The 13253-nt window shown below is 34.4% G+C and overlaps 1 protein-coding gene across 1 annotated transcript; it reads right to left on the reverse strand.

Moving 5' to 3' along the window:
- Nucleotides 1-6956: 6956 nt before the first annotated feature.
- Nucleotides 6957-11345, reverse strand: LOC137744962 (uncharacterized). Its single transcript, XM_068484831.1, has 4 exons — nt 10668-11345; nt 10393-10576; nt 7427-10297; nt 6957-6970 (listed from the first exon to the last, which is right to left on the reverse strand). The coding sequence occupies exons 1-4, from the start codon at nt 11343-11345 to the stop codon at nt 6957-6959; spliced, it is 3747 nt and encodes a 1248-aa protein (XP_068340932.1).
- Nucleotides 11346-13253: the final 1908 nt, after the last annotated feature.

Consider the following 13253-nt stretch of genomic DNA (forward strand, 5'->3'; position numbering starts at 1 on the left):
GGCTACTTGAGAGCAATTCCAGGTAAGCAATCATGAAAGGTTCCAGGCAGTCAGTTCCTTACCGAAAGTTTGATTGGAGGTTCCGACATATTGTTTTCTTTATCCTTGTCTTTGTAGGTAAGAACAATGACAAAGGAAATGACAGGGAGAAAGCATGATATGAGATACTCTTGCTTTCGACCTTGATGATATGACTGAAACTTAACTCATAGAATGACTGATCCACGGTATAGGCGCTAAAGCTATCTTCAAATGGCTGACTTTTCAAAGATAATAAAAGCCCATTCTAACTTATCCCATCATGACCAAAAGCCTAGCCTACTAGGCTTTCTTGTCTTATTATAATTCCATCACCCACCCATGCATCCTGATCCCCATTTAATAAATTTCAAATTTGTTTTAAATTCATTTTTGGCTACTTGTCCATTTGTCACCACCACCTCACATCAGACATCCCAAATTAATTTGAATTGTACTGCTTGTTTGGGGATATAATCTGCATCATATCCCGTTTAAGAATATGCCAAGATAATTCATATTAAAAAATAATTATTATGATAAAAATCATAATATTATCCTTCAATAATAACAAAATTATCTTCACTCTTCGATCCAACGGTTGGTAGCTATGCCTACTCAACGGCCTTGATTGCACAGACCGATGATGTAATTTTAGGTCCAAATAGGTTCAAATTCACTTTTAACGAGAATCGAACTTAAGACTTCTCACTTACAAATGAACAGGAATACTATTAGATCGTAGTACTACGTGACATGTCTAGGTCATTTGTTTTGTTTCTAAAGATCGAAATGCAACACGAACTTGTCGGCTCATCTTAGCAACATTGCCGTTAACCAATCACCCAATCACGACTATGACTTCAATAAGAGAGTTTCGGACATTCAATTTAAAGTATTTATTTAAGTAAAAATCACAAGAAGTGAAAGGAATTGTATTAATTAACCAAAAGCATATATTCGTATTTTGTATAACCGTGGGTCAAATCACTTGAATTATACAAAATCGTCGACAATCATAGGCAAGACCAAATCAGAGGGAAACATATATAAATGTTAATAGTAAATTGTATCAAAGCTCTTGACATGATTAGAAGTTTAGAACGTAGAATCGAGCTCCAAGTTATGAGTGAGAATGATACAAGCCATATAAATTTATAAAATCCTCGCAGCATCACATCAGCATCATGGTCATCATCACATCATTGTCGACTCGCACCGAATAAGAGGAAAGCGTCCCCGAAGCTCATGGGAAATTTGTTTCACATGCGAATTATCATTCTTCTTTCTTCGTTCATTGTGCCTTTTTACTTTAACTTTTATTTTTCTAGAGAGACAATTCATGAATCTGTATTAATAGTAATACTGGATGCAGAGATAATTTGCAAGTTAGGGTTTGCATGCTGTTGGCCCATGAATTTTTTATTTTTTCAGTTAGTCTATGACACTCTCTAGAAAGAAAAAAAAGGTACCGGTACTTTTTAATTTGAACGATGATTTTGTAATGCAATCACGTCAATGTAAAAAAGTTCACTTTAACGGTGTAAAAGGACATCCACAACGTAAACACTAACCTTATTATAGTCGTTCTAAATTATTAACTAACATTTTAGACTGTGAATTTTGATGATTAATATAGTGTAACTTATATCTTTGTAATTCAAGCGTTGAACTCTTAACTTTATGTTGTGATGCTGTTAAACGTGAAAGTAGAGAATTCAAAAATAAATAACAATAAAAGATAATTTTATTATAATCACTAATAATTTTATTAAACAAAAAGTACCATTACTTTTTGTAAAAGGTACCGTAGCGTTTTTTTTCTTTAAAGAAAGAGGAAGGCAAGGCTCGTTATGGTTTTTGCATTGATTCCAAACAGTTGAGAGTTGCAAACAAATAATACAAACTAAACCACCAAAATGATCATGACTTATGTGGTGCATGGCAAAGTGACATGTCAATGTTGCACAACTAACACATATAATAAAACAAAATTTGACGAGGAAATCCAAACTTTTCCATAGATGCCGTGCATTAGGGTAAATGTGGGTAGGTTTGAGTTTGTTCAGCTATGTATATATTAATTCTCTTCTATATATCTAACAATGCCCACACAATTATATTATTTATAGTGCCCGAATGCCAAAGGACCTGCCTCAGCTGCCTGCCCTGCCTGGCCTCATGGCCGCGTGGTCCAAATATTAATCCACCGCCTCTCTCAAATCATGTTTCATTTGGTATCCGCCGACATTACAGTTTTCATAGCCTACCCATATATACGTAGAATGAACTAAGTGAGCCCTCAATAATCTCGAGAGCTAGTTGTGATCAATTACCTGGTTATCATTGATCATGAAAAAATGGATTAGAATCTCATGATTACCGTTCAGATTTCGTCCAAATCACAAGAAACAAACATTTTACCTTTTCGAATCAGTGTGAACAAATTGGATTAATTTTGATCCAATTCCATATAAGTGTAATTTATGCCCTTTTTAGCTTTATTTTGATCAACAATTGTCTTTTATGATATATTTAAACTTAGTATCAACAATTGTCCATAAAAAAACTTGATTGTTAAATCAACCAATCATTTGTAGTTCGGTTAGTTTTGAATTACGTACCCTAACTAAATTATGTATCCCATCTAGATCTAGTATATACCTACGTCCCAAAACCTAATGATGAATAACTACATGAAAAAGGAAGAAGCATATTGAATTGATATATAATTATTCATGAACGTAGTGCGTACTTATAGGCTTAATTATAATCATACATCTAAACTTGGTTGGTTCCTTCTAGTTTTGGAGATGCCCAACAAGGGTTAAAGGATGATCTAGTTGTACTCCGAAGTGTTTGGGTCACAGGATGTGCACGATCCTCGTAAGAGAAGATGGAAAGTGAAATCCAAAAACAAACTCAATTATCCACCATCAACATGTGCTGAATTAATTAATGAATAGACTTTTGTCTAAATAATATTGTCATTTGCATGTAGTTTGGCAAGCATATATATGTATTGTTGCTTTATCCATTTCTATATCATATACAGGCTGTATGAAAAAAATGTGCCCCTTCCCCCGAGATCGGGGGACCTAGGCCATCACCTTGCCCGACTGCCCTCAAGGTTGGCCCTTCAATACAAGGGTGTAATATTGAGATTATAAGTCTGTATACAAGGGCGTCATAACCATATCCTTTGTTTGGAGATATTGTTCCTCATCTTGTACAAGTGTAATTTATCAACTCTTTCATTCATCCATATCAAAATAAAAAGAATAGTACACCTCGTAAAATGTGTTCTTCATACCCATAAAATTCTCCGTTTGGCTAGGGAGCTATCCCGGACTCTAAAGCCATCTCCAACCGAAGGGTCCAAAAGGTCAAAGAGCCAAAAATAGCCCAAAAACCGTCTCCAACCGAGGACTAGGCCAAATGGCTTGTGGGCCCCACTGGACAAAAAAGGGCCAAAGGGCCAACTGACTAGCCCAACCCAGCTAGTCCCGGGTCAAGCCAAAAATTTGAATGCAACTGCTAGTTGACGTCCGCTAGCCGTTATATTTGATTGCTTTTTTTTTACAATTTTTGTTTTTTATATTTTTTTGGGCCAAATTTTTTTTTTAAAATATTTAATTATAGGCCCAAAGGTGATTTGTTCAAAGCTGAGCGTTGAGATGTGGCTTTTATAAGTATGTTTGGTTACTCAAATCTCTCCCTCTCCCACCCACTTCCTTTTTTTTTTTTACTTCCTCTCCCACAGCCGATGTGGGACTCTCCCACCCACTTCCCCCTTTTATTTTATTATTTTTTTTATAAGTTGTATTTTTTAAATTTTAGTTATAGTTTTTAAATTTAAGTTGTAGTTTTTAAATTTAAGTTGTTGTAGTTTTTAAATTTAAATAATAAATTATGTTTGACCCTCGGTTGGAGATTGTTTTGTATGACAAAGCTAAAACGAGTTCTATGGCCCCTTGGCCCTCGGTTTTGTGACAGGGTTAAAACGAGCCCTATGGACCTTTGACCCTCGGTTTGAGATGATAAGAAATATGGCCCTGCACTGTTCATTAAAAGATTAATTTATTGGAGGGCCAGAGGGCTAAAACAAGTCATCTGACCAACATTCGGTTAGAGATTGCCTAAATAGATAGATAAATTGAAAAGTCCATGTTTGGCAAAGTTTATTTTTTATTTTTTTTTTATTTTAAAGAATTAAAGTTAAGGGTAGTGTAAAATAAATTTTGGGTATAAAATTCATAATCGGGGGGAATTCGAACACAAAACTTTAAATGTATAGACAAACCTTCCTAACCTCTTAAATTACGAAACCAATTTAAATACAAATTTGGGTATAACTATCCGACTTGCTAATAAAACTTGAAAAAAAATAAGATAAGATTAGGGTGACACAGAAGACTACTGGAGATGCTGCAAAAGTAAAAAAATTCACTAAACAATGGTCCAATACATTGCATGATTTTTAACAAACAGTTATATTTTGGGACAGTAATTGACTTCATTAGACTCGAACAATTAATGTTGAGCTAATATTTTGTAAAAGATTTGTAAGCAGCCAGGAATGGATTACGGAATGTAAAACTAAAAGGAAGGAGCAGGAAAGGCTCATACGAATTTGCCGGAATCCTGTCCTCTAAATTCTAATGCGTTACATTAGGGCTGTTAACATGCAATATCATCTACAAGTTCGGCACAATTAATGGTAATTACAATCATTTGATGTTTATTTTGTTAAATAAACGACGACAGATATTGACTACACAGAAGAGAGAGAGAGAGAGAGAGAGAGTGAGAGATTTGATGTTTATTTTGTCAAATAAACAATGACAGATATTGACTACACAGAAGAGAGAGAGAGAGAGATTTGATGTTTATTTTGTTAAATAAACAAGGACAGATAATGACTACAGAGAGAGAGAGAGAGATTTGATGTTTATTTTGTTAAATAAACAAGGACAGATAATGACTACAGAGAGAGAGATAGAGAGATTTGATGTTTATTTTGTTAAATAAACAAGGACAGATAATGACTACAGAGACAGAGAGAGAGAGAGATTTGATGTTTATTTTGTTAAATAAACAAGGACAGATATTGACTACACAGGGAGAGAGAGAGAGAGAGAGAGAGGAGCCTTGGATGGAAGGGAAGGGATGATCGATGTATAATTTATTAATTTGTTAGGGCAACAATGGCCATAGTGTTATAGCCTCATAGGACATATGATCATACGAGTGCGTGTAAAAAATATAGTACATGTTGTCACATAGGTCTCATACCAAACATAAATGAACACCAAGTTCTAAACTACATGATTTATACCCCTATTATTCTAACAGTTAGATTTCATCTGAATAATTCAGAATGTGATACGTAAGTAGTTTGAAGATTGTTGTTATTAAATATACTCCTCTTATGAAGCAAAAACTTGTAACTCACCTGATTGAGAATGTTGATCCATGCGTCGTAAAGTCTTATATTTAAATTCTCACTCTCCCACTATCACTTCCACATTAGAAACAAAAAATCTTCTTTATAAAAAAAAATAAAAAAAGAAGTATTTTCACAAATTTGATGATATAAGCAAGCATAGACACAAGAATAAAACAAATTTGAATGACATATTATGTGATGTTATTAATTTACACCTTATAATGTCAATGAAACGAAATTTTATATTTAAAAATAACTAGACCAATAACATCACAAAACAATGCTTATCCTAGAAGACAGCCTAATAAACCATGTTTAGGAGGGATAAAGTTTGGTAAATGGGTTAGGCTTCGGTTAAGCACATCTCATGGACCCAATATTACCCATATTTGAAAATATTTGAGGCCATCATTAGTGGGACGCTCGTGCAAAAGATTTTTTTTTAATTACGGTATGGTACGCACGACTTACACATTTTAAATATATTTATATGCATAAATTGACAAAAGGAAAGTCAAATATTTGAAGTAAATGAATAATAATCTTAGATCATGCTAGAAGAAACCTCTCATAAACCAATTAAAGTAGCTGAATTCACATAATAAAATCGGTCTCTATTGAATTTATATTAAGAATAGATAAAATAATATTTAATAAACAACTGATTAAATCACATTATTGCTAACCCATTGTGAGGCTAAGCCCACCCCTTCCTCCTTAGTATAGATAATATCGTTTGTTCAAAAAAAAAAAATCATTTGACAACTAATTTAATCACATTATTATCAGCATGCGAAAGACTTTCTTTATAACCGGCATTACACACCTTTTAAGATGTTTTAAACGTGTTTAAAAATAGAGAAAATAATATTTAATAAACAACTGATTGAATCACATTATTACTAGCTTATTGTGAGGTACTAATTATTAAAAAAAAATGTACAAAAAAAATTAATTATTAAAAAACATTGTTAAAATGACGAAAATACCCTTGTCACATTTGTTGCATGATTTTGAGTTGCTTTTGAAGTTTTTTTGTTTGAGGGGCATTTTTGTCCAATTACTTTTTTTGTGAAGCTTGTGACACTAAAAACACTGTTCATTGAGCTCTTTGCTTTATATATAACTAGCCTCTCTGCACGCACTAACGTGCGTGCGAGAGGCATTTTTGCATCACGGGCGCTACGCGCCCCTAAAGGTGTATTGTGTTAGTTTTTCCCATTTTAATTGTCAAGATATACTTTAAATGTATTGTGCAAAGAGGAACTTTTTTTATCATGCACGTCCTAAAAAGTTATCATGTTTTTCGTTTTTACTTTGTGTAAAGTAATGATTTAAATGTTATTCATGCACTTATCCAACAACATACGATTTTAGATGCAAGTTCCTACCTAAAGCCTATGAACAATAGCAAGTATATGTAAATAAAAAAAAAAATAGTAGATGAAAACAGTAAGTACTCGTAGCAAAATACAAAACAATTTAAATGTCAAAATATAAATCCTACATAACAATATGTACATTATTCACAATACTCATAGAGTCTATATGTCACTGTTTCTTTTGAAAAGAAAGTTTACATATTGACATCAATGCTGCAATTTCCACCCATTTGTTCATGATTGATGCTTCAAATTTTCATTGCCAATCTACAAACGATAGTGAGAAAATTAAAAATCAAATAAAAATAGTTAATTGATAAGTGAGAAATGCATACTGAAAGGTTATCGTTAATAAAGTTGTTACCTATTACGAATCACCATAATTAGCTGGAATGAAGCAAGACTTCTTTGTATACTACATTCCGTGTAAATACACCTTGTTGGCCTACTATGGAGCCACTTTTTACTAACAAGGTTGTGGTTGACTTTGAGACCCCCCTCGATAAAGCCACATATAATTGTCCATGGCTGAAGACATGATCTGGAAGGTAAATGCCTACATGTGGTATTGTCTGACCTTGAGATTTGTTTATAGTGATAGAGAAACTTAGTTTCACTGGAAATTGCTTTCTTGTAAGTTCAAATGGAAGCCCAGCAGTATCAGTACTTTTGAGAGGGATTCTTGGTAAGAAAACTCTGGATCCGGCAAATTGTCCAGTTAGAATTTCAGCATCAATAAGATTTCGGTAATAACCACGACACAATAATCTTGTACCATTACACAATCCCAATTTCGGATCAATATTTCTTAAAAGCATGATTGGAGCACCTCTTTTCAGAGTTAACTTGTGCGGAGGCAAACCACCAAGTGAGATTGAATTCAAGAACTCTGGCTGATACAAATTCCTTGCGTCATCCTCAACTGAATCAAATGAATACATTGTCTCTTCTAAACCCGGAAACATATTGATTATCTTTTCATTCAATATATCAACGTCTTCATTTGTAGGAGTTACCACTGCCCTTTCCACCATGTAGGTTGCATCATTTATATGATCCTCTAAGTCAGGGAAGATTTTGGCAATTAATTGATTAATGGAATGCTCACTCTCCCATGGTATCACCATGCATTCAGGTAGTTTTACCATATCATCCATAATAACATCTTCATTCCCATCACCAACACGAAGTAAAAATTCTGAAAATTCACAATCATTTATGGATCTCATGTTTTGTTTGAGTTTTAAAATCTTTACTTGTGACCAAAATGATGCCTTAACAACACTTGCTTGGATTAGTTCGGACTTGGTTCCTTTCCGGATAACAGGAAGAACTTGTCGAAAATCTCCCCCAAATATCATTATCTTCCCCCCAAATGGTAAGTCAATATCTGTTAAGTCTCTGAACGTTCGATCGAGTGCTTCAAATGCATGACGATGCGTCATTGTTGCTTCATCCCAAATAATTGCCTTTGCCTTTTGTATTAGCTTTGCTAAATCAGATTGTTTACCGATCGAACACATCGATGATGCATCGAGACTAAGTGGTATCTTGAATTTAGAATGTGTTGTCCTCCCACCAGGCAATATCGTAGCTGCTATTCCAGATGATGCTGTTGCTAATACTATGTGCCCCAACCTTCTCAAGCTTGCTAACAATGCGCGATATAAGTAAGTTTTTCCAGTTCCACCGGGACCATCCACAAACAAAGTTGCATTATCCGATCGTTGAACTGCACCCATTATTATGTTAAACGCACTTTTTTGGTCATCATTTAAGCGTTCAATTGCATCAAGATCTTGTTGTGGAATACATATGGATATTTCATCTTCAATACATCCGGTCATTCCTGAACTTGATTCATTTCCTCTTGTCATTTGGGGCAAATCAAACTCGTTTATACTCTTGTTAAATTGAACCAAAAGTATGTTCAACTCACGCAAGAGTATGTTGGTAGCAAGTGTGGGAGTTATGTTAGTCATGGAAACATAATCTTCCATCATGAATGGACAGAACTCATCCCATAACCCTCGAACACCAATTGGTGCACAATATACCAATATGGTGACGAATAATCTTCTTAAAGCCGACGACATCTGAATTGTGGAGGCCTCTAACAAACATTGTCGAATACTGTCATCTCTTTCTAACAAACCTCGTTGTTCTGCTGCCTGCTTAAATGTTGGATGCAAAACCCCATTAACTGTTCTCAAGTTTGTGAAGGATGTTGGTCCTTTAACATGATTAAGAAGAATCCGAAGGTAAAATTTTTCGCCTTCAGCAGGTGAAACTGCATATATTCGCCCAATAACCTTGTTACGATTCTTTCTTTTAGACCACTTTCTTTGAGCTTGAATCCATCTGTAATGTGATGGTATCTCCATGTATAAATAATGTCGCGCTTCTACATCCACATGATTAAGTGTAAAAAATTCAGTCAACATTGTCTTTCTTGTACTCTCATCATGTAGAATATTTGTTATGCTTTCATCGGCACGAAACTGAACTTGGTGCATATTAGGAAGATGTATTTGCATTCGCTCAACAGATGGATAAATTCGATTAATAATGAACTTGAATATTTTCCATAATGCCTCTGGTGCGCAAACCCATCTTGCATCCTGAAACTGCTTTATTTCATCATATTGAGGGTCTGATTGCACTTCAACTGTCACTCTGTCTGGGCCTTTGTAAACATACTTATATAAGTACTTGACACTTTTTATGCTTGCGCAAATTTCGACATTGATGTGACAATCATACCTTAACAGCAACCATGGATTATATGGAATGACCCAACTATTATCAACCATTATGTTTCCTTGTCGATTAAGTGAGACGGGCAATCGATTTCCTCGCCTTTGATAAATTGGATACGAATCATTCCCTTGAACGGTGACTGGTGCAAATGGTTTGGGAAACTTTCTCTTACAACTCCCATTTTTCATACATGGAGATAGAGGATTATGAATCCCACACGGGCCATGAATCATATGCTTTAACACCACATTATAAAGTTGAGGCTCTACATCTTCATTTGGTATTTCAGCTCTAACAATTCGGTCATACTCATCTGGGTTATTGATCTTATCATTTTCATCTAACACAACCAGCATATGCACATGTGGAAGACCACGTTTTTGAAACTCAATAACGTATGCGTAAGCAACAACACTGCCCAATACCCCCTTTTCAATGATGTCTTCTTTTAGTTGCTCAAGTTTTGCACGAAATACTCTAGTGAGTAAGTCAGGGCGATCTTGTGGAGTTTGTCCAGCGAGTAATTCGCTTTTGATTTCTTCCCAACTTGGGTTACATGTCATGGTAATAAAAAGATCTGGCTTTCCGAATCTTTGAACCAAAGTCATTGCGTCTTGATATCGTTGGTACATGTCACGTGGGCTTCCAACAAATGATGATGGTAAAATAATTCTACGCCCGATGCTACCTAATAATATTTTATTTTCAATTAGCTGTATATATTGTACACACTTTAAGCAAAGTTATATTTCTAAATAACGATGACTGAAACGATATATATACCTGCATTGTGTTGACCTGCATTTAGAGAGTCTTCAAGTCCTTTGTAGAGATCCGCTCTAACTGTGGCTTGATTAGAACGCAACCATCTAAGTTTTTGTGATTCAATTTTAATGTAGTTATCTACAACATATTGTTGCAAGAGACGTCCACCTCGAAGCAAAAGTGATGATCCATTATGGCGTATCTACAAAAGCAAATTTCATATATTGCTTTTAATATAGGAATCATCATTCATCTATATATACCGGGAAGTAAATTATGTTATTAGTACAAACCTGTAACATATAAGCATAATAGTCGCAACATGTTATTGCTCTTCCACCATCATCACGACTGTTAACATCCCATCCATATGTACCGTAAGGCAGCAATAGTGGATATTGTAAGGGATCATAAAATTCAACATAGTCTCGGACGTGAGAAAGTCTTCCACTAATTGTCTCCACCACGATATCTCTTCCATTTGCAATTGTGGCATTATCTCCATCTATTATAATTGCCGCAACTTGTGATGCTGATGGTAGACTATACTGACGCCGATCTATTGGTTGCTCTTTTAGGATCAACTTGCAATTCGGCAAATCTTGGCGTTGTCCGAGGCTTCGCAATGTATGAACAAAAGGATTATGGTTGTTCAACATATGTTGTATCTTTTCAACCACACGTCTATCTAAAACTTCACTTTCACACATTCGGTTTTCAACTTCATGCTCAGTGTCATATATATAAGCTTGTAAAAATCGCGGTCTGTTCCCTTCATTTGGTAAAAGTCCACCAATCTTATGATATAATGCACCTTGAGCACGAAATGTGTAAATCCCACGACCACCAATATTAATTCTTTCATCCACGTGTACTCCCATTGAAGTGAACGCAAATGCATGATTGTAAGCTCGAATATTTTGCCTGAAGTGTCTACCCTCATTTGTTTGGTCAGAGAAAAGAGCAACCATTTCTGGTGGGGATTGTATTGGGAGTAAAACAATTCTTCCTTTCAAGCAACACATATTCAAAGTTTCTCGAGCAAACAATCGTGCATAGCAGTACGGACATGTGGTTGGAGCAGATAATTGGCAACCTAGGATACCCCGATTCTCATTATAATTTCTAGCACAATTGTGGTTTCTTCTTGCTCTGGTTTGGCGCACATGACAATTGGTTCTATTTGCATGTTCTTCTTCTGATATTTTTACATGAATATCCAACATTCAGTATAAGAATTTTCTTTGTAACTAATCACATATCTATATAAAGATAAAATTATATACTAAGCTCACCATTGTGGGGAGGAATTGAGAACATCCCATAAGATATTTGTGACCTATTTGAATGTGCCAACTGTCCCATATGAGTACGCATTGTAGTAGAAGTTTGGTCATCATGATTTGTGATATCTGACAAAACCCTTGAATTCGCGCTTTCATGCTCAATTTGTTCTAATAAATAGACCACATTATAATACGATTAGTTAAAAAATTTGTCTTTAATATTTAATATATTTAGTTGTGAGTCTAATATTTCGTAAGACTACCACTAAAAATAACTACAACATTGAGATCAATATGAAAGTATCGAAGAAAAGAATACAATGAGATTTCAATTCACTAAATTTTGTTCTTAAAAAATAACCTAATTTTTTAAGTGTGAAACAAATACAAATAAAGAAATTGAAATAAATACCAGGAATTTGTTGTTCTATATTACTGGGGTCGACCTCAACATCATAGTTAGCCAACTGAACCCGTTCTTGTATATTATTGGGACCTACTTGTTGCATAGTTAAAAGAAAAATTAGAAATTAGATTTTTTTTTTTTTTTTTTTGCATTAGTATGAGTTAAAGAAAAAGGAATATGAAATAAATACCAAGAATTTCTTGTTGTATGTTACTGGGGGATGTCATAGTATGATCATCATATAGAGTTGGAATTTGTTGTCTTTTTTCTTGTGCTATTAGACGTCGTCAAGCTAGATATCTTTGATGTTCTTCAGGACTCAATGATTGACGCCATTGTCTTGCACGACTTTGGCCACGCTCCATGGAAAAATTTATCTAAAAAATTAAAAAATAAATGAACCTAAATTGAATACAAATTATGTTACATTCCATAAATACGAAAAAGTCTACGTAGATGCCTATGAACAGAAGAAGAAAAAACATTTATCTACACATCACTATAATACAAAAGAACAAAATAAAATGATCACAAAATACTTTTGAAGTGTAATAGGTATTAGTGCAACGAAATGACGGGCCTATATACACTTCTCGGTTGGTGTTAGGACTTGGATATGATTTAGCTTTCATGTTTTTTTCTTTTATAAATTAGCATTGTTTATAGAGTTATAATTTTTATGTCAACTGGATGAGTAGAATTTTAAACTTTTTTAATACCCCTAAACCCTATCATAAATGACGGATGTGGGCTGGACATAATATAAAAAGTTTTTAGAAATGTGTAACCCGTAATAAGAGAACGTGGGTTGTACATGAAGATGACAGTTGCCATTTGTTTGGATAGTTGGATAGTGCTTATATAAAAAATCGGAGTGATGTTTTCATCGTCCATTTTTTTAATCTAAGGGGCCACATTCATTGATGAAATTTAGGATGAAGCTTTGAGGTAGGGTTTGATTCATCCAACGAATAAAAACAATCTTGGCTAAGAGTGTAGAAAAAGTATATCTCACGTAAGCATCTCCCATGTGTGTTGTGTTTCATTTCACTATGTTACCCCTATTAACAGCAGTTACTTTTGTGTTGTCTTTTTTATTGAATGAGTACTTAATGTTGTCATCTACTATTTTTTATTTATTTACATATACTTGCTATTGTTCATGGTCTTTAAGTAGGAACTTGCAT

This window comes from Pyrus communis, chromosome 1 (genome assembly GCF_963583255.1).
Source record: "Pyrus communis chromosome 1, drPyrComm1.1, whole genome shotgun sequence".
In the NCBI taxonomy this organism is placed as follows: Eukaryota; Viridiplantae; Streptophyta; class Magnoliopsida; order Rosales; family Rosaceae; genus Pyrus; species Pyrus communis.